Raw genomic sequence first — 20240 nt, 5'->3', positions numbered from 1 at the left:
GTGCACGTGCGTTGCACGTGGAACCGATTTTATCTGAGATAAAATTAGTTGATAAATAAATAAAAATGAAAATTATATTTTTTATAAATTCATATTAATTACATATATGAAATTTACATGTTTTCACATGTTTATTTTAAATAATTTACTTTTCGTTATATAATTTTTTTGTTATTTCTGTGTACATGTCGAGTTTTAATAACAAGTACGGATATCGTCCGATAAAACTTGATATACTACAAATCTACAATAAAAACAATTCTTTAATTAACTTGAATAAATTAATAAAATAAACTGAAATTAAAATAAAAGGATTAAACAAACACAATTTAAATAATTTAAATTAAAATTAATAAACGACTGTTCGAATATCGGTTAATGTACATATCAATTCTTAAGCAATGCTTTTGAAGGAATTCATTATTTTATCAATATACTATGTCAAATTATATTTAACTAATTCAACAACATACAATAACCAAGTATCTTTTTGTTATTTAATAATTGCAATTGCAACAATGAATGGTGGATTTCTCTAGATTTCGTTTTTTAGTCTATGACTATTAGCATGTACTCAATCTCATATATTGTTAGGACCGGCTAGATGTTTAGAGGGGGTGAATGAATGAATACCCTATTAAAACTTCGGTATGATTGGTTTGAGCTAACAAAATACAATCGTTTTATCTCAACTAAATAATCAGTTGAGTTACAAGTCAGCAAGGTAAAATATATGTACAGAAAAAGAATTGTGTTCAAAGTTGAACCAAATGGATACTAACACGATAATCGGTAGATGCAGTTATCCCAATGCCAAAAAATTTCATGATGTTCAGTAGTTTTTCGTTGATGAAAATATTGTTAGACAACCAATTCAAGCTGATTTTGATGGAGAAAATGGAGAAGAAATGCAGATCCTTTGGAGAATGCATAATCTATAGAGTACAAGCAACAATCAATAATCAATCAACATATTTCAGTCAATGAGACAGAAAATGAACAAAGATCTCAACGATTTAGAAAAAAGAGCAACATGGATGACACATCCTTTGGAGAATGCATAATCTGTAGAATACAAGCAACAATCAATAATCAATCAACATATTTCAGTTAATGAAACAGAAAATGAACAAAGATCTCAACGATTTAGAAGAAGAGAAACATGGATGACAAATTATGAGGTAACTGGTAATAATCAAATTGAAGATTAATTTGTTCATTTTGCTCTATTTTCATATTGTGATCCAGTAACTTTCTAAGAAGGTGTCAAAGAATCAAATTATCAAAAGGAAATGGATGCTGAAATTACATCCATCGATAAAAATAAAACTTGGGAACTCATCAAACTTCCAAAAGGTCAAAAAACGATGTGTGAAGTAGATTTACAATATTAAATTGAAAGAAAATGGAAAGCCGACAAATTCAAGGCACCGTTGGTAGCAAAAGATTACAAACAAGAGTTTGGAGTCGGTTATAAAGAAATATTTGCTCAGTTGCAAGACATGATACAATCAGATTGGTAATTGCCTTAGTAGCACAATATTCATGGTCTATCTTTTATTTTGGCTGTGAAATCGGCATTCTTACATGGAGAATTGGAAGAACATATATGTATCCATCAACCTCTTTGTTATATTAAGTTGGAAATGAGAATAAATTGTATAAATTGAAAAAAACTTTGTATGGGCTAAAGCAAGTCCCACGAGCTTAGTATAGTTCTTTTTTTCGCCCCCATGTTGTAAGGTAAGTTTTCAAAAAAGTTCATATGAGTATAAACTTTGTACAAAATTGAAGATGAAGGAAAAATCTCATTGTTTATTTATATGTTAATGATCTTATATTCATTGAAAATGATAGTGTCATGTTTGAAAATTTTAAGAAGTCAATGATGGTTGAGTTTGATATGTCGGATCTTGGCAAGATGCATTATTTTCTTGGTATGAAGTAGTTCAATCTACTTATGAGATTTTTATTTCACAAAAGAAACATGTTCAAAAAGTTTTGTGCAAATTTAATATGAAGAAATGCAATTCTGCAAGTACTCCCGTAGAGTATAGTTTGAAGCTAACAAAAAGTTGTGAAGGAAAGAAGATTGACAACACATTTTACAAGCAAATTGTTGGAAGCTTAATGTATTTGACAGCAACAATGTCGAATATTATGTATTCTTTCATTCTCATAAGCAGATACGTTGAGAATCTTATAGAAATGCATTTTTAAGCTGTTAAGAGGATTTTACGATGCCTGCAACGAAAACAAGAACTTGGTCTCTGTGGGGACCCGGACGCTAATCAAGTTCTTAATCATGATTGGGACGAATTACTCAATTATAATAAACAGGGTCTAAAATTTTTTTTTTTAAAATGCGGAAGGTAATGGAATCAAACTCCTATACATATCAGTATAAAAGTATAAATCTGATAAAATATACAATCGTGCACATCTCAGGTTTAACAACTAACTATCAAGTGTTTAAACCCTATCTCTAGTCCAAGTCCGGAATCACCACTCTAATCTCGATCTGTACTCTTCACCTCTGTGACCCTGTACCTGTCCCACCTGTTGTCATGCACACATACAAACAAGACAACAGTCGGATAACTCCGGTGAGATATAAATATCCCAGTATTAACAATGTATTAAATGCAATCATATAAAACATATATAAAAGCATAAACAAACATCAAAACATGTATCTAGTCTGACTACATGAATCAATGACTCGTGATCTAATCTTATCTTATCTCAATTCTAGGGATCCCAATCTAATTTAGACTTTGGTATGCTGTATCGAGTGTCTGAGATAGACGTCGATCTACATCTAAGGCTCTTCGATACACCGTAAGTCTAGAGTCTTATCGGTTCTGAGAAAGACTCGGCGGTTCTGCCCTAGCTAGGCTGATCTGCCCTAGACTCGGACTCTGACTCTGTTCTAAGTCAATACATGCACATATCAATCTGATAATCTGCAAATATCAATGCAATAAAGTAAAGTATGTGATTTAGGGAAACTCAAGTCAAACCTAACTCGAGTTGTGCAATCCCGAATCAACATTTATTTATACCTTTCTTGCTGTCGATCTGATACAATCGAAGTCTTGATTCAAAGTCTGTCAATGTTCAATCTGGCAATTACAATATCAATATTCTGTATCAATATTCTATTCTCAATTCAATACTGAATTTGATCAATCTGAATTTAATTCAAATCAACGGCATAACGGCACAATCTCAATATCCCCGTCAACACAATACCACCAGATATCAATTACAAATCATAACCTATCTCTGATACAATACATAATCAATCAATAATCCAAATCTGTCCGATTTTCAATCAATATAATCAGAAAATCATTACAATTCCATAATCAGTCTGTTCTTCGATCTGACTTCGATTCTACGATGTCTAACATATCCAGAACACCATATATGAATTATATCAAATTCCTACAACATCATATTTTCAAATAATACCAGAATTCAATAAAACTTACGTCCTATAGTAGCTGTCGACGAGAGGAGTATAGCACCGTGTCCGGATTCAAATTCTGATAAACGATTGCGTCACAATCAAATTTTCTACAATATAATGAAGCTTAGGAATTTAAAAGATGGAGTTTCGGCTTTTTGCTTCTGAATCTCGTGAAGAATGAAGGAGATTTCAATTTTATATATGTATGGTGTGACAAGTGTCCTCCAATCCATAATTGCACTTTAGACCCTGAATTCTTCACTATTTGCAAATTGGCCCCCGCTCAATCTTTTAATTCAATTTCAATCCTAATTAAAAACAAAAACCGTGGAATCTAATTCATCATTCCAAAATTCGTAAATTAAATAATCTCGGATTAAAGAGATATAATCTCAGGCCTTACAGTCTCTACTATAAGAAAGGAGAACAATCAGATTTGATGGATTTTTTTGTGATACTGATTATGCAGAAGATCGAGATGATAGAAAAAAACTTAAGGATGATTTTTTTTCTTAGATCAAGCGGTTGTTCCATGCACTTCGAAGAAACAATCAATTGTTACTTTATCAACCACTGAAGCTAAATTTGTTGCATCAACTTCACGTGCATGTCAACTATTTGGTTGAGAAAAATTCTTGAAGAGCTTAAATTCAAAAATCATGATCCTTTTGCAATTTATTATGATAATACTTCATCCATAAAACTATCTAAGAATCTAATCCTCCATGGAAGAAGCAAGCTCATTGATGTGAAATATTAATTGTGACCTCACAAATAATGAAACAATTGATCTCATATATTGTAGAAGGAAAACCAAGTAGCTGACATGTTTACCAAGTCCCTGAAACTGCCTGCATTTCATAAACTAAGGGAACTACTTGGTATTAACATACTACAAAACAAATTTGAGGGATGATATTCTTATTAAGCCGATGTTGACCTTATCGGTTTAAGGGAGAGATTATTGAATTGTTAAAAGTTTGTCGAAGTACTTAGTTATATGTTTTGTCAAATAAAGTCTGTTAGTCATTGTTTATTATTAACATATTACAGAAAATAATTATCTTAGCATATTTGTTATTTCACTGGTTTAGTGGTCAAATACTGTTGCTATTTTTATGGTTCTTTCTATATGTGTACTTGCCTATAAAAAGCTCATTACTGAATAAATAAAATATATAACAGAAAATATAATTCTTCTCTTTGTTTGATTTATATTTTACTCTGTGAACCACTAACCACAAATCTATATGCTCATTTAACTTGAAGTTTAAAAAATACAGTTCGAACCATTTTTGTTTATAAAACGTATATGTTTATTTAGCTTGAAGTTTAAAAAATTAAGTTCGAACTATTTTTTGTTATGAAACATAAAAAATATATCGTACATATAAAAAATATTAATAGTAGTCTACTTTTTCATGTTAAAGAATGCATAGTAAAAAAATATGTAAGAAATATTAATAGTATTCAACTTTTTATTTGAAATAATGCATAATTATGTATCAATTAAATAAATAAATAAACTAACTTATATTAAAAATATATCAATTATTAACTAATAATGGAGAAAATAATGCATAATGATGTATCAATCAATAAATTAAATAAATTAACTTTATTTAACTTGAAGTTTAAAAATTAAGTCCGAACCTCTAGCTAAAAATTTATATGTTCATTTAACTTAAATGTAAAAAAATTAAGTCTGAACCACTAACAAAAAAATTATATGTTTATGTAACTTGAGGTCTAAAAAATAAAGTTTTTACCATCTTTGGTTATAAAACGTAAAAAATATATTGTAGGTTTAAAAAATATTAATAATAGTCCAATTTTTAATGTGAAATAATGCATAGTAAAATATATCAATTATTCAAATACAATAAATCACCAACATCTACAAATTTATTTAAGCTAAATTTTTAGATTGAAACCATATGTAAATCAAATATTAGATAACCAACAATGTATGGATGCGTATTATAGATAAATATGAATTGTATAATGACAAATGTATATATTTTAATTAACTTTAAGTTAAACATATTAATATGAATCATTTTTTGTTAAAAGAATAGAAATATATTGTAGGTTTAAATTAAATAATACTAAACTTCAAATTTATATACTTATTTAACTTGAAGTTTTAAAAATAAAGTCTGAACTATTTATGGTTATAAAACATATATGTTTATGGTTATAAAACATATATGTTTAATTAACTTGAAGTTTTAAAAATGAAGTCCGAACCGCTAACCAAAAATTTATATGTTCATCAAACTTGAAGTTTAAAAAATTAAGTTTGAACCATTTTTGGTTATAAAACATAAAAAATATATTAAAATAATAGAAAATATATTGTAGGTTTAAAAAATACTAACCACAAATTTATATGTTAAATCAACTTGAAGTTTAAAAAATAAAGTTTGAACTATTTTAATTATAAAACATATATATTTTTTAACTTGAAGTTTAAAAAATTAAGTTCGAACCGCTAACCAAAAATTTATATGTTAATATAATTTGAAGTTTAAAAAAACATAGAAAATATTTGAAGTTTAAAAAATAAAAAATTAAGTCCGGACCGCTAAAAAATAGAAAATATATTGCAGGTTTAAAAAATATTAACCACAAATTTATATGTTCACTTAACTTGAAGTTTAAAAAATAAAGTTTGAAATATTTTAGTTACAAAACATATATGTTTTTTTAACTTGAAGTTTAAAAAATTAAGTCAGAACCGATAATCAAAAATTTATATATTATTGTAACTTGAAGTTTAGAAAAATTAAGTCCGAATCATTTTTGATTATAAAGCTTAGAAAATATTTTGATGTGAAATAATGCATAGTAAAATGTATTAATTAAACAAATTAGGTAATTAGATAAGAAAATTGAAAAGTCGCCTAAATAAATAAATAAGACATTAATTAAGTAATAGTTGGAAAAGGGTAACCAAGTAAATTCACAATTGAAACTCATATATTTATAATAGTATTAGAAGTATTAGATTAGATATTAGATATATATCTTTATGTTCGAGGACCTATTTTTTTTTTTTTTTTTGTCAAATAGGACTTTTGTAGATGTACCTTTTCTTTTTCTTGGAAAACTTCTATAATATTGTAATTTTCTCAGACGAATCTGATTCATGAAAATATATTATTTTTAACTATAAATTCTTAAAACCGTCTCATACAAAACCTATTTTTTTAACCTAAGTTTAGACCAAAGAGGCCAACTTCAAATGAATGGACCACTGTAAGGGGAAAGATTTGGCACGATAAAGATCTCATATCGACTATCATGGTGAAAACAATGATTTTAAATTGGCACAAAAAGAATTATTATCAATTTTCTCGATAACATTTCTTTCGTAAATATCGAATTCCTTCAGTGCCGAATCATTCGAAAAAGTAGTAGGTTGTTGCAGAACCAAGGAAGCCAACGTATGCTTGTTTCTCGAGGCATCCTTTCTTCCACAGCGGTGAGGTGAACGGCCTTTACTTTAAAGTACGACCATTTGAAGAAAAAATAGTACGACCATTTGAAGAAAAAATAAGTACGACCATTTGAAAATGGAAAACACAGAGAGAGAAATACACAACGTCAATACGTAGATAAAAATGCCAGCGTGTTTGCTAAAATATTCCATCCGGGAGTTTGGTTGTAGCATTTTAAGAACAGTTCCTTTATCGAAATCTCAAGCTAAAGTAGAAACCAAGTTCTCATTCTACATCAATGATCTCAACACAAACAGGACAGAAGAAAGCAAGATTCAGGAATCTCTCATTGATGAGTAGAGTTCGGTAGGCCCAATACAAAGCACAACATTTCAGATTTTATCATCTGCGCACAGGAGGCACGACGCCTCTACCAGGAGCTGCGCCGCCACGACCAGCAGCCTGAGCCTGCCAACAAGTATTTGAGCATCAGAACAATCTTAAAGTGGCATTAACTTTTCACTGAGACTGAAGAACCAAGGATTTCCTTTTTTTTATTCTCCTTTCCTTTTTGGTTCTATTAGTGAAAATTTTGATACAAGGAATTAGTCATGAGTATGGTAACAGATGACAGATTGAAGTAGAAAAACCACTCCATGTGGTATTGGTGAATGAGCAAAGATATCAAGGGGCTGTTAAAACTTTTGCACAAAAATGAATATTTATACTTATATGACACAAAGTTTCAAATGTAGAAAGAAACAACACTTACCCTAGCCCGCATGGCAACAGCTCGTCCACGTCCAACTCCAAGTGCCGAACCTTTGCCCTTCAGAGAACAAATTATATAGATCAGAAAATGGATATGCATGAGATCAATAAGAAGAATGAATATGACAGCAACAGAATGTACCTTGATCCTTGCTTCCAAACGTTTAAACATTGGAGCATTCTTAAGCATATCTGGAATTACCATGAACCTGGTAAAAACGAGAATTAGTGACATTACCATGCAATCATATGACTTCGAAAAAGAATAGACAAACCTGACTTTGCTGCCTCGAATGAAAACATGCTCAAGTTGTGAGACCTTCCCATCCTTGCAACATAGAGATCAAATCAGCAATTCAGAACACAAGTGAAGAGACATGAGATATTGAAACCTGCAGAGTTTTCAAGTAGTACACTTAATGTGCAAATTGGTTTCATGCTTATATTACTTTTATTGTCCAGGACAGAGACTGTCCTTCATTTTGACAAAAGTGGACTCTCGATATATTATCAGATGGTGAAGAAGATTTTAGAAACCCAAATTTTACCACATCAAGTATTTGCAGGTAATAAAATGTAAAAAATGATAAATCAACCGATATAAACCAAAAGAGGTCGCTGAGGAAGCAAGATTCCCTCTTTACCATCTAGACTTCAAGATATTTATCCAGGCCATTGTTATATAATGAAAATACAAACATCGATAAAAATGAATAAAATGAAATAAACAAACGAACCTTAAATTTTTTCTTTCAAAATGAGAATAAACAACCCATCATAATAAAGAAAGAAAAGACATATCTGGGAGCCACATGACTGGAAATCCCCAAAGTTATTTCAGTATCTTTTTTCCTCTTTTCAAAAGCTAACGAGACATTTTTAATGAAGCTAACACAAAGGCATTCACTCCCTTTACACAGGAACACTATAAATTTAAGGCAGGATTAAAATTCATCTGGAACCTTTAAAGCGCAACAATTTTAGAGGTTTCATAGTTAAGGCATATGCATCATCAAAAAGACATTGCTCCTATCAAGAGGCAAAGCTGCCACTCGTTGAGCATTAAGGCTCGGTACACTCGTTAAGGATTTTTACAAACACAGAAAAACACTAGCATAAGAATTACCTAAATTAATCAAACTTTACATATTTCTAGGAGTTCAATATCTGCATCGCAAATCGCAATCAACTACAACAACAAATACAGCTAACAGTTCCTATTCCTACGATGAACGAATATGTCGCAATCTATTTAGCAATTTTTTTTCTAAAAGGAAAAGCTAGCAGTTCTAATTACAAAATCGCAAAGTTAAGTGGAAAAGAACCTTGGCAGTGTAAGTGATGTTTTCAAGCTGGCAATTCCAATTATCCTCGCACTCGACCATGCTACCTCGATAAAGTTCCCCGCTCTTAAGCTCCACCGTGACAATGTGGCCTGACGCCTCGTGCAGCAACTTCACCGGAATTCCCAAACTCCGGCTCATGATTTAGTATTCACCTTCTTTCTCAGACCTGCAAATTATTTGGAATTTTAAACAGATTAGGGCAAAACCATGAGGCAGGAGTCGATGTATTTATTCTTGAGGACAAAATTGCCCCTCTGATTCCTTATAACTTTCAACTCAATTGATAAAATTACAGAATCCACATAAGTTATTTTCAATTGTATCCTTTTATTGTTGCTCTCTTGAAATATTCAACCCATTATTCTACAAATATCTATAATAAAATTTGGCTATACATTAAATTATTTTTTAAAATTAGCCCTTAATTATATTAACTTAAATTTATATTCTTTGGAAAAAAATAAAGTGTGCTTTTATTTTTAAAAAAATCTAATAAAAGTGAATTTTTTAAAAATTGAACCTCAGGTTTACTCTTGAGATTATATTTGAATTCGATTATAAAATCTGCAATAAAATAAACATAAATAACTTGTTATTTCCGGAGCGAGTTGAAAATTATATTCCCAATTTGGAAATCAAGTAGATTAAATCTATCAAAAATAAGGTCTGTACGTTGAAACTTGTACATCGTTTCTCTTCTTCAGTTCCCCGTCTTCTCCGATCTCTGCAGCAGATCGATGATTTCGAGCTCCCCTGATCTGTGAGAATTCTGAATTCCTCGAGCCCCAAATCCTAACAACTCTAGCTCAACCAAACTCGGATCCAAATCCTCGATTGATTTGCAAATCGAAGACCATAATGTCGTGCTTGGCAGTTTCCCTTCAACCCACAAATGGACCCGACATCCTACTCCAAACTCGCGAATGGTTCCCCCCTTCCCGCGCACTGATGGCCCTCTCCTCCTTCCGCCAAACACGCATCTCGTTCGCCAAGAATCTTCAACAATCCACTGCCGATACCCCTTTTGATTCCATTGGGGATGATCCTTTGGCGGCCTCCTCCGGTCAGGTTATTGTCGGGGTTGAAACTCGCTACCGTGTTGTGTACCGCCTCGTCAACTCCATTTACGTTCTTGCTGTGACTACTATTGATGATTCTAATAATAACGTTTTCGATTGTATTAATATTGTTAATCAAGCTGTTTCAGTTGTGGTTACAGCATGTCGTGGTGTGGATGTTACCCCAGAGAAATTAGGCAAGAAGTACGCTGAGGTCTACATGGCATTAGATATAGTTTTGAGGGGTGCTAGTAGCATTAGGCTTGCCGCTATGCTGGCATCGATGCACGGTGATGGCATCGCAAAAATGGTGCATTCTGCTATTCATACTGAGAATAAGATTCGTGGCGCAGATAGCTGGGGTAATGTGGAGCCCAGTTCGCTGGATCATGAAGCCGGAGTGGAGTCCTTTTCACAGGTGTCTTTTGAATTACCTTCTGAGACATTGGTGGCAGGAGACGAGGTGGCTACGGCGACTTTAGGGTTTTTCCAGCAGGGTGAGGAGAAGGAGTTGAATAAAGTTGAGGAGAGTGAAGGAGAAATGGATCCTTTTGCGGCCAGTGAGAGGATAAATAAGCCAGAGGAGATGCTGATGGAAGGGTTTAAAAAGGATAAAGAATTGGGTGTTTCGGACGTGAGTAAGGCTCTTGCAGGACTTGAGGTGACTTCATTGCCTCCTGCCGCAGCCACTGAGTCGACACACATAGGTGTAGAAGGATTTGAAGGGAATTATGGTGGAATCGAGTTTGGGAATGATGGATCAACTTTGCCGGAAGATTTTGAGGGTATTAATGATGCTTGGGGTGGTGGACTGGATGCATCAGAGTTTGTTGGCCCAAAGAAAATCAAGAAAGATATGGGTCTTGGTGGCTTGGAATTGCTGGCAACTAGCGAGCCACCGGCTGCTGGTGCAGCTAAAAGTGACGGTGGTGGGGATAAGATCGAAGATATATTGGTGAAGAAGACTGAAATGAGGGGCCCGGAAATGTATATAGTTGAAGAAGTAAATGCCGAGTTTAGGGAATCACTTCTTGCTAGAGTTGGGTTGATGGGCGTGGTGTACCTGAGGACAATGCCACCGAAATCTTCTACAGATGATAAAGAAACCGAGTTCTCTTTTAAGGTCGAAGGTACAGAAGGTGTAAAGAGATTCGTGATGCAAAGCTCTTCGGTTAGTAGCCTCGGTAATGGCTTGTTTTTTGTGAGGACTCCATCCTCAAAAGAACCTCTACCAATTATAAAGTACAGTTTTCAACCCCGCTTGACTCCTTTGCCTGTAAGGATTAGACTTGTCAAACGCCTAGTTGGGACTTTACTGTCGATCATGATACAATACGTTTCAAATCCAGAGTTGCCAGCACCCTTGACAGACGTGACAATTGTTTTGAAATTGCCCGTAGACCCAACTCTGTTAAAAGTGTCACCAAAAGCAGTGATGAACAGATCTGATAGAGAATTGAAATGGCTTATTGATGAGATTCCACTGAAGGGTAAGCCTGGCAGACTGAGGGTGAGAATGCCTGTGGATATTGGCGAGGATGATGATGGATCGGATCTTGAGATAGTCGGTTATGTCAAGTTTTCTGCCCGAGGATATAGATCTTTGTCTGGGGTTTCTTTGAAGCCTGCTTCTGAGGGAAAAACAGACTTCTATGAGGTTGAGCACAGTTATGCAAGTGGCGCTTATATTTGCAACTAAGCGTGAACATTTGGCCTTCTATTTACGGGATGGTGCGATTTTATACGTTCTGTCATGAGTTTTGTTCTTTAGAAAGTTTGTAGCATTTTTTGAGCTTTAGACTTTCCTTTAAGCTGATTTTCTTTGTTTGGTTTTTTATACTATTAGTTGTTATTAGCCATTTTCATGAATATGTAATGGATCGTAAATTTGTATTTTGTGTGAATTTTAATTGATATGAATCAATGTGCCTTTGCCATCTGCATAACAAATTGTGCTGGAGCTCCTTCTTTGTTTCGGTAAATTTTTAACGGGATTTGAAAATTGAAAATGGGATGATGCAATATGCCTTGTCACTAGTTGCTGATTCACGCTATCTATTGCTAATACAGAACCATAAGTGACAAATGTACTTTATTTTAGAATTCAGGTGGTGATTCTACCTAGAGCTTTTTTTTAGAGAGAAAGTGAAGGTCACTTGGGGTAGTTTCTTACCTCTTCATTTTAGGTTAGTTGAGGCAGGATTTATACAAAAACATGCCCTTGTGTTCTGTGTGACTTTTAAAAAAAAAAAATAGTTTACATTTGTGTTGCTTTGAAGCTGATGACCAATTTTATGTTCGTTGTTTTGTTGCTTGTCAACCAAATGAAAAGAAAGAAAAGCTTGCAAGGATTGGATACTGTTCATTTGTAATATCCTGACCTGAAATATATTATAGTCCGACCTCCATTTGTCTTCTTTATTTCAACTTCGTTTGATATTTTTAATAATTCTCCCCAATGTTCTTGGCAAATGGATCGGCAGCGATTATGATTTCTTATGTTAAGTGACCTTTACATACACAGTGTTTGATCACGTTTTCAAAGTTTTGTTGTTTTTTGCATTTTCGATTTTTTTTTAGTTGTACTTTATATATTTTTAGTTTTCTTAAATAAATTGATTTAAGGTAGAAGTTTTTGATACATAAAGTAATTATGATGCGAATTAAAATATATAAAATTCAGAATCATGTTAAGTCATCATATAAATTGGTTTTTGGCCAACTTTATAGTTGTTTATGACTTAGATTTCGTTGTTATCCATCATCACTAATTTCTGACATTCTAATAACTCGAACGATGATTGTACGGATCGCTTCACCAGTAAAATTACAGGAAAACAAATCACCAGTAAAAAATAAAATATTTGTAAATAAAAAAAGTAAAATAAATAAATATATGATAGATACAAAGGGAATAAGAAAGTATATTAGCTAGTAGAAATATTATAAATTTTTTTATACGACATTCATAGCTCATCAAACTAATTTACTGATGCATCAAATGTGATGAGAGATGCTCAGCAGATCTACAAATAAAGTTCAACTCCAAATCGCTTGCAGATTCACAAGGTTTGCCTACAAAGACTATATTACCTACAATTATACCAATGACTGTTTCTATATGCATACACAATACATTACCATAGAGACAACAAAAATTTGCGTCTAAAGAATCACAACCAACACATACAAATTTCCCGTCCCTCGGGCTGGTTTTGGCACGGGGAGGCAGCTAGTTTCTGCACGTGGCTTCCTTAAATACGATTTTGCTCTTTTCCTTTTCATTTGAGATTCCGTTTTTTGGCGGAATGATCACCATACATCACGCAGATATCTTCCTGTCATTTGCAGATTCTTCACCATGCTCTCGGTTTTCGAGCTGTCCAGAGATCCCTGAAACAATAGTAGTTTTCGTTTCATATCCGGGATGATTTTATCCTTCCACGTCAAATAACCTATGGGTTGCTTATAGAGGCAACTGTGAAAAGATAAGCAACGTAAACAAATTATGTCTTTTAGACACAAACCTGCTCTTGCACAATGGTGTGCAGAGTTCGGTGAACATCACGTGCCATGCCTTTGGCATCACCGCAAACATAAATGTAGCCTCCCTCAGAAATTATACTCCAGAGGTCAGCAGCCTGTTATTAAATCCGCATTTAATAAGTTCCATATCTAAAATTTATCTGTTGATAGATACCACCAAAACCACATAATGTTTGTAATCCACAATCAGAGAAAATTCAAACATGCACCAATTTATTGGAAGTCTTGGAATACCCTGTCTATCATCTTGTGCTGCACATATTCCTTAGAGGGTCCCTCACGTGAAAACGCAAGAACCAGCTCAGATATCATTCCACCTTTGACAAACTCGTTTAACTCTTCCTCGTAAATGTAGTCCTGTAGATTGCAGCAATTCCAAACTCTTACTATAAACATAAATATTAATAATATTCAGGATTCACACCAACATTTGGCGGGTTACGCACCATTTTCCGGTTCCTGCATCCAAAAAATAATATGGCAGGACCGAGTTCCGCTCCAGATTCCTTCAAAGCTAGTCTTTCCTGAAAATACAAAAATATATACATATATTCACAGCCACTCATTCTTGACATGGATCACGACAATACGACTAAGTACGTGTGATAACAAAACAAGTCTGCTCAAACCTGAAGGAAACCCCTGAACGGAGCCAAGCCAGTACCGGGGCCAATCATTATTATTGGAACTCTAGAATCAGAGGGGAGCTTGAAATTAGAATTCCTAACATAAATTGGTGCCCAACTGCAGTCATGGCTTTCTTCCAATGATACGGCATTCTGCAAAAAGGTGGAACTTCAGATTTGAGGCATGAGAGAGGATTTGGAAATGGAGCTGATCACAAAACAGTAAATCTAAACGACAGAATCAAACAAAGAGTGCTTATTGTACTATTTTAAATCTCAACCTATCAAGACAAAATGTTAATAGGAGATTCAATTGGATAGAGAACAAATACCTTCATCCATGTTGAGCAGACACCCTTGTGGATTCGTCCTGTAGGTGTTTTTTCGTAAACTACCGCACAAGTTACATGGATTCTAGATGGTGCAATCCTGAAGAGGAACAATAAGTGGTGATTAGTATCTTAAAGTAAAAGCTAGTAAAAAATGGCGAATAGTACAAGAAAGTAAATGAGAGGTTGCTTGATTCGCAACAAATCCTCTTTTTATTTATATTTGAATCGCAACATCTTGTTTCATACAAGGAGTATAAGATAATACTCAATATCCAAACTTTATAAAGAAGGCTGTACCAAACAATAAATGCACATAACATTAATTCAGCAAGTTTCTCTAAACTTCTCTTGTTAACCTCGAGGAAACCATGCATAGAAGCCAAACAAGAACTCACTTCGGAGAGGATGATATTGAATAAAATCTGGTTTGAAGGCGTGGAGCAACTGCCGCAAAGAAAACACCAAGTGGAGGCTTGGCTGACGGGAATTCTGACATGACCTCAAGTAGGCTTCTCTGATTTGCAACAACCCATTCTGCATATTCCTCCTGAAGCAAAGAACAAATGTTCATAAGAAAATGGACATGTACTCAATTTGAATAGGAGAGATGAGACTTCATTAATCTCAAACCTTTCCAGCAGGGGATGAAAGATGTCTGAGTTGATCAGCATCACTTGGATCAGAGGCATAAACTGCTAATGCAACCAAAGCAGACTGCAAAATATATGCAATAATGCCTTAATTATTGTCTGCCTAGTGAATCGCACATAAAATGTAAGACTTAGGGATGCAGCATACCTTCTTAGGTGAGTTTAAAAGGTCTGCATATCGAGCTAGTGCCGTTCTTAATGTGCAAGGCGGGAAGGGAGGTAGCAATGAACCTCCACTGAGCAGTGTTCCGTCCTCTTTATCAGTGTGAAGTGAGAAGTATGTATCCGGGGGAAGATTTAGTAACCTCTCTGCCTCCATCACAGTTTCAATTGAATTTTCACAAAATACACCAACATGATCACCAGTTTCATACCTGAGGGTGATAGGTGAATATAGAATAACTACAAGCTTTTGCTTACTGCTTTAGAGTCAAAGGAAGCTAACAAGTAACTATGATAAAACAAATAATATACAGAACATTTATAGGAAGAACTTTACACAAGTCCAGTGCCAGATATGTCAAATTCCAAGTGAATGCACGAACGATCAGATGCGTCGGTGTGTAGCTCCTTCTTAAAAGCAACATTAGATCTTCAAGGACATCAAAAACAAAAAGTTGGTACATCTGATAAAAACGGAAAAAGAAAAGGAAAACAAAGGCCCTGTTGTTACCGGCAGGGATGCTGAGCATCATAAAGTATATGGCCATTGGCATGACCATTGGCTTGAATAGAGCTATTCTCTAGAATTGATCCATCGGGTTGGTCATGAAACACTACACGATATTCCAAAACCACAGCAGTGTATGGAGTCGTAGCAGTTGCATCATCCTCATCACGGAGAACTGCGTCTAATTCTGGCCACAATAACTCACGCCTACAAAATGACGGTGAATGCAATTTGTTCAAGACATGACCTTGTTATGACACGAGATGAAACAGTTTCATAATTAAACAATAATCCACATCTCAATACCATGCGGTAAAATCATCTTCAATGCATTGATCGTCGTCTCCAAGACCCACAGGTATGAGCCGCTTCCCACCTGATATAGACATTGAAGAGCCCACTTGAGATGAATAATCTTTGAAATTCTATGGATGATCAATTGAAGACCAGTTCAGTTTCTACATGTACATCATCTGTTGACATAGACATGGTTTCCTCTTCAAAACTCATAAGATCGTATTCATATTATAAGTTTGTATCACACAAATTATTAGTATTTTAGTTCGGTTACAAGACCCTCTGGGATGGAATGGCTGCATTCCCCAATAACTCAGAATATGAATGTCTTTCAAGCGATTAAAGAAAAAGGACATTATTAACACGCAGAGTAAAAAAATATAATCGCAGAGAAGGAAACACGAGCACGACAATAACTCACATAGAAAACTGGCAACACATTTCATAGTCAAAATTATGAAGGTAGCTCGAGCACCTTGCATGCCTATATATAACTATAACACAAGAAAAAAAATCTGCAAGGGATGACTGACCTTGGTCAGCAAGAATTTCATCCACTACTTTAGCAATCTGACATCCAAAAATAATAACAAAGAGAATACTGTCAATTAAATGAATACTTTCAAATTAAAGTGTGATAAGTATAATACACACAATGTGCAAGCTGATGCAAGCATCTACACGTGTATGTATATAAATTGGACAAACCTTGTTAAAATGTTCATATTGTCTGTTCCCAAGACCAAATACACCGTACTGTAGATTTTTAAGCCAGTCGCCTCTATCATTTCCCTGTGCCGCAAACTCATAAATTAAGACTATAATCTCAAGCCAGAATGAGAAATCCATGAAGATTAATCACTAATAGGATGTTATACCTCTGCAAACCATTTGTAAAATCTTGCTGCATTGTCCGTGGGTTCACCGTCTCCATATCTGCAACCAACAAATCCTTATTCCTTAACCATCTCAATGCAATCATATACCACACGATCTGGATTTTATAAGACGCATAAATAGTTTCAAGATAACACACAACTACATCTTTGATAAATATAATATTTAAAGGCACATACGTGGCCAGACAAAAGAATGCTAAAGTTTCCTTCTTGAATTTGTCCTCATATTCTTCATCATCAGCCGCATAATCATCCTGCCATATCCAACAAGTTCAATACCACAAATTGATAACCATAGAACAAGTAGAACTTCAACAATGAAAGTAAAACAAAAATTCAAATAAAACCTTACCAAATCAACTACTCTAAACTTGGCCTTTTCATATCTAGCTTTAGCTTCTTCGGCGAGTGCCTGTACCACAAAATTTTCACTACCAAAACGTCAAAATATTAAATCTTATGTAAGAAAAAAATCATATTTACCACAATATATTCCTTTAAAAAGAAAAGCTTCCGAAAGAAGGCGGACCAGTCGGTGAATCACACAATCACCCTACACGTGTACCGATAATTCCCAAACCAACGCACGCCTTTCATCTTGTTTCTAGCATTAAACGGACAATTATTGACTTCTTATCAATTCAGATGTTAAGGTTCGAACATTTACATCAAAACAATATTTTAGGGGGATTTCATATTATTAAGAGAAAACCCAGATGCAATTTCAATTTTTTTTATCAATTAATTAAGTTCGTGAAAGTATCACCCTTTTCCTTTACAAAGTCTTCTGCACGTACAACGAGAAAAATCCAAATGTGATTCAACAGTCCGTAAAAAGTAAACGGTCTTTTTACCTTGGCAAAGCCTTCAGCCGTACCAGTCTGGGTCCCGAAAAAGATGGTGACCCTCTTCTTTCCATCATCAACTTCATCCAGCTCCGGCGCCGCCTTAGGCACAACAAGCTTCGGCATCTCCACAGCTTTCTTACCTGATCCGCCCGCCCGCCGCCACAACAGCACCACAATACATCCGATCAGCACCGCCACGGAGGTGGTGAGAACCATCATCAGCTCCCTGTTCTCCATCAGCAGCGCCACCAAGCCATCAGAATTCTCGGGTTTCCCGCCTTTTAATATCGCCAAAATCAAATCGAACGGCGAGACCTTCTCCGACGTGGGTTCCATGAGTTCTCAACTGGGTCCCAGCTAGATTTCTGAGAAAAGTCGAGATCACCAAGAATCCGTCGGCTGGCCAGCAGGAAAATCGTAAGAAAATGATCGAGTGTCCGGAAATCGAATTAAAATATTCCAATTTCTAGAAGAATCTCTTGGTCGAGTAAATGGATTTTGCGGGGAATCGATAGGTGAGTTTGGAGAGACCGAGCTAAGGAACGATTTGAGAGAGCCGAGAGGAATGGAGGGGAGGCTGCACACAAACCCCAATCTAACCACGCTGACCAAACCCACCAAACTTTGGGTTAACCTTCATTATAAATTTATTGCATTGGGATATCAATTGATTGACCCTTTTTTCTTTTAGGCTCGCTTGGTTTTTAGGATGTGATAATTGAATGATTGATAATTTGATTGATAAATGTTTGATAGGATAATATATGTAAAAAGAGAGATATCTAATATCATGTGTGGTGTGAAATTAAGATGAGTGATAAAATGGTGATAAACCTGAATTTGACCAAACTACCCTTACACTTTTTTTTAAAAGTATTTCCCATCACTGTTTACTTTTTCCCCAACCTACTCGTTCTTTGCCAACAAAATTGAACACACGCCATGGGAGATTTGGGAACCCTCTCCAGATGCTTCGTTCTTGAAGATAGGAAGCCAAGGTGAGTTTCCTGTTATTGTGCTAATTTTTTTTTACAGGTCATCTGAGAAACCAACCTACTGCCTGTTTGCGAAAGAATCAAACGCGATTTGGTAACCCTCTACATTTTCTTCCTCCGTGCAGAACGATAGACGAGGTTAGATCCTTGTTTTGTGTTTAAATATTTTCATAGTTCATCGCAGAAACCCACCTGATGTCTGTTTGCGTAAGAATCGAAAGCGCTTTGGAAACCTTCTCCATTTTATTCCTCCAGGAAATTCGAAAAACGAGGTTGTATCCGTGTTATGCTGATTAATTTTTTTTAGAGCTCATCTCAGTATATGTAGCTACAAAAGTCGTTCGGACCATTGCAAGCATTCAAGATCTACCTGCCAGTAAATTATATTGTGAGTAATTTTCGAATTTATTATTCGAGTAATCTTTTAATTTTCACTTTGAGATAAACAAAAAATGTTAAAGTTTGGCGCTTTGAACGCGTACATTTTTTTTGTAATGTCTGCGTCTATTTAATTTTTTTTTTGTTGTTTCCGGTTAATTACTTGATTCGTTCATGTTTCACGTATGGTTTTAATTTTTGTATTTGAATGATATTTTTAAAATAGATAATAGATTGTGTTTGGAAATCCAATTTTTTCCTACTATGCTGAGGAAAACCAATTTATTATTCAAAAATTTTTTACAACAAAGATGTTCCTATACGTAATTATGCATAAATCATCCAACGTAAGTATAATTTCTTAATCTGTATACGAATTTTTAAAGTTTTATGTACCTTTTTTTAGGTATAATGGAACTCAAGACACCTCCGTTGTGCGATTGTGGAAACGGGGCAATGATATTACGTAAAGCTGGGGATTACTCTACTCGTCCAGGTCACTATTACTATATTTGTCCCGCTGGACTCAAACATCGGAACAGTTTTTCTTGGTATCTTGAGTACCATGGAAGGAATGTATCACCCACCGAAGAAAAATCGTATAAATCTGAACATAACTCAACTAATTTTGAAGAGGATTCCATTCATACTAGTACCCAAACCTTTTGTAAGAAGGAGTCAATGAACTCCTCCTCAGGGCCACATGCTCGTCCTTGGAAAGAAGCTATTCCACATGCCAGCAATCAATCAGGCGAAATGGACCGTGGCATCTCACGTAGAATATATGAGTTAGCAAACCATAGCATGAAGAGCACATCTTATTCACGTGATCATGTTTGTTGTTGTTTTGGGTTCATATGCGCGTTGATCTGCGTTCTTCTCCTCCTCATTGTAGACCTTCTCTTA

The 20240-nt window shown here is 34.6% G+C and overlaps 3 protein-coding genes across 3 annotated transcripts; 1 reads left to right on the top strand and 2 right to left on the bottom strand.

Annotated features, from left to right (window-relative positions):
• Positions 1-7071: 7071 nt before the first annotated feature.
• On the bottom strand, positions 7072-9282 carry LOC140815753 (small nuclear ribonucleoprotein SmD3b-like). The gene is made up of 5 exons (XM_073174797.1): positions 9015-9282; positions 7965-8017; positions 7832-7898; positions 7691-7747; positions 7072-7386 (listed from the first exon to the last, which is right to left on the bottom strand). The coding sequence occupies exons 1-5, from the start codon at positions 9171-9173 to the stop codon at positions 7321-7323; spliced, it is 402 nt and encodes a 133-aa protein (XP_073030898.1). The 5' UTR covers positions 9174-9282; the 3' UTR covers positions 7072-7320.
• A 388-nt stretch (positions 9283-9670) lies between these two features.
• LOC140815737 (uncharacterized) lies at positions 9671-12025 on the top strand. Its single transcript, XM_073174796.1, has one exon. It carries the CDS (start codon positions 9894-9896, stop codon positions 11790-11792), a length of 1899 nt encoding a protein of 632 aa, XP_073030897.1. The 5' UTR covers positions 9671-9893; the 3' UTR covers positions 11793-12025.
• Positions 12026-13034: 1009 nt separating this feature from the next.
• Positions 13035-18592, bottom strand: LOC140815726 (NADPH--cytochrome P450 reductase-like). The gene is made up of 18 exons (XM_073174787.1): positions 17968-18592; positions 17466-17525; positions 17291-17367; positions 17093-17150; positions 16923-17006; positions 16748-16784; positions 16224-16293; positions 15921-16124; positions 15747-15839; positions 15396-15621; positions 15228-15311; positions 14993-15144; positions 14598-14694; positions 14269-14418; positions 14086-14163; positions 13874-13996; positions 13621-13734; positions 13035-13486 (listed from the first exon to the last, which is right to left on the bottom strand). Exons 1-18 carry the CDS (start codon positions 18295-18297, stop codon positions 13406-13408), a joined length of 2118 nt encoding a protein of 705 aa, XP_073030888.1. The 5' UTR covers positions 18298-18592; the 3' UTR covers positions 13035-13405.
• Between the last annotated feature and the right edge of the window lie 1648 nt (positions 18593-20240).

The sequence above is a fragment of the Primulina eburnea genome, chromosome 2 (genome assembly GCF_022965805.1).
Source record: "Primulina eburnea isolate SZY01 chromosome 2, ASM2296580v1, whole genome shotgun sequence".
Taxonomy (NCBI): domain Eukaryota; kingdom Viridiplantae; phylum Streptophyta; class Magnoliopsida; order Lamiales; family Gesneriaceae; genus Primulina; species Primulina eburnea.
This window is presented reverse-complemented; position numbering and strand designations above follow the sequence as displayed.

Excerpts from the sequence above, each read along its gene's own strand:
- LOC140815753 (XM_073174797.1), bottom strand. The coding sequence starts at position 9,173 with ATGAGCCGGAGTTTGGGAATTCCGGTGAAGTTGCTGCACGAGGCGTCA. Across the intron at positions 7,899-7,964 it reads ATTCGAGGCAGCAAAGTCAG|GTTCATGGTAATTCCAGATA; the intron begins GTTTGTCTATTC and ends CGTTTTTACCAG. Across the intron at positions 7,387-7,690 it reads CTGTTGCCATGCGGGCTAGG|GCTCAGGCTGCTGGTCGTGG; the intron begins GTAAGTGTTGTT and ends ACTTGTTGGCAG.
- LOC140815737 (XM_073174796.1), top strand. The coding sequence starts at position 9,894 with ATGTCGTGCTTGGCAGTTTCCCTTCAACCCACAAATGGACCCGACATC.
- LOC140815726 (XM_073174787.1), bottom strand. The coding sequence starts at position 18,297 with ATGGAACCCACGTCGGAGAAGGTCTCGCCGTTCGATTTGATTTTGGCG. Across the intron at positions 15,840-15,920 it reads GATGCTCAGCATCCCTGCCG|ATCTAATGTTGCTTTTAAGA; the intron begins GTAACAACAGGG and ends ATGTCCTTGAAG. Across the intron at positions 14,419-14,597 it reads TCTGCTCAACATGGATGAAG|AATGCCGTATCATTGGAAGA; the intron begins GTATTTGTTCTC and ends ACCTTTTTGCAG.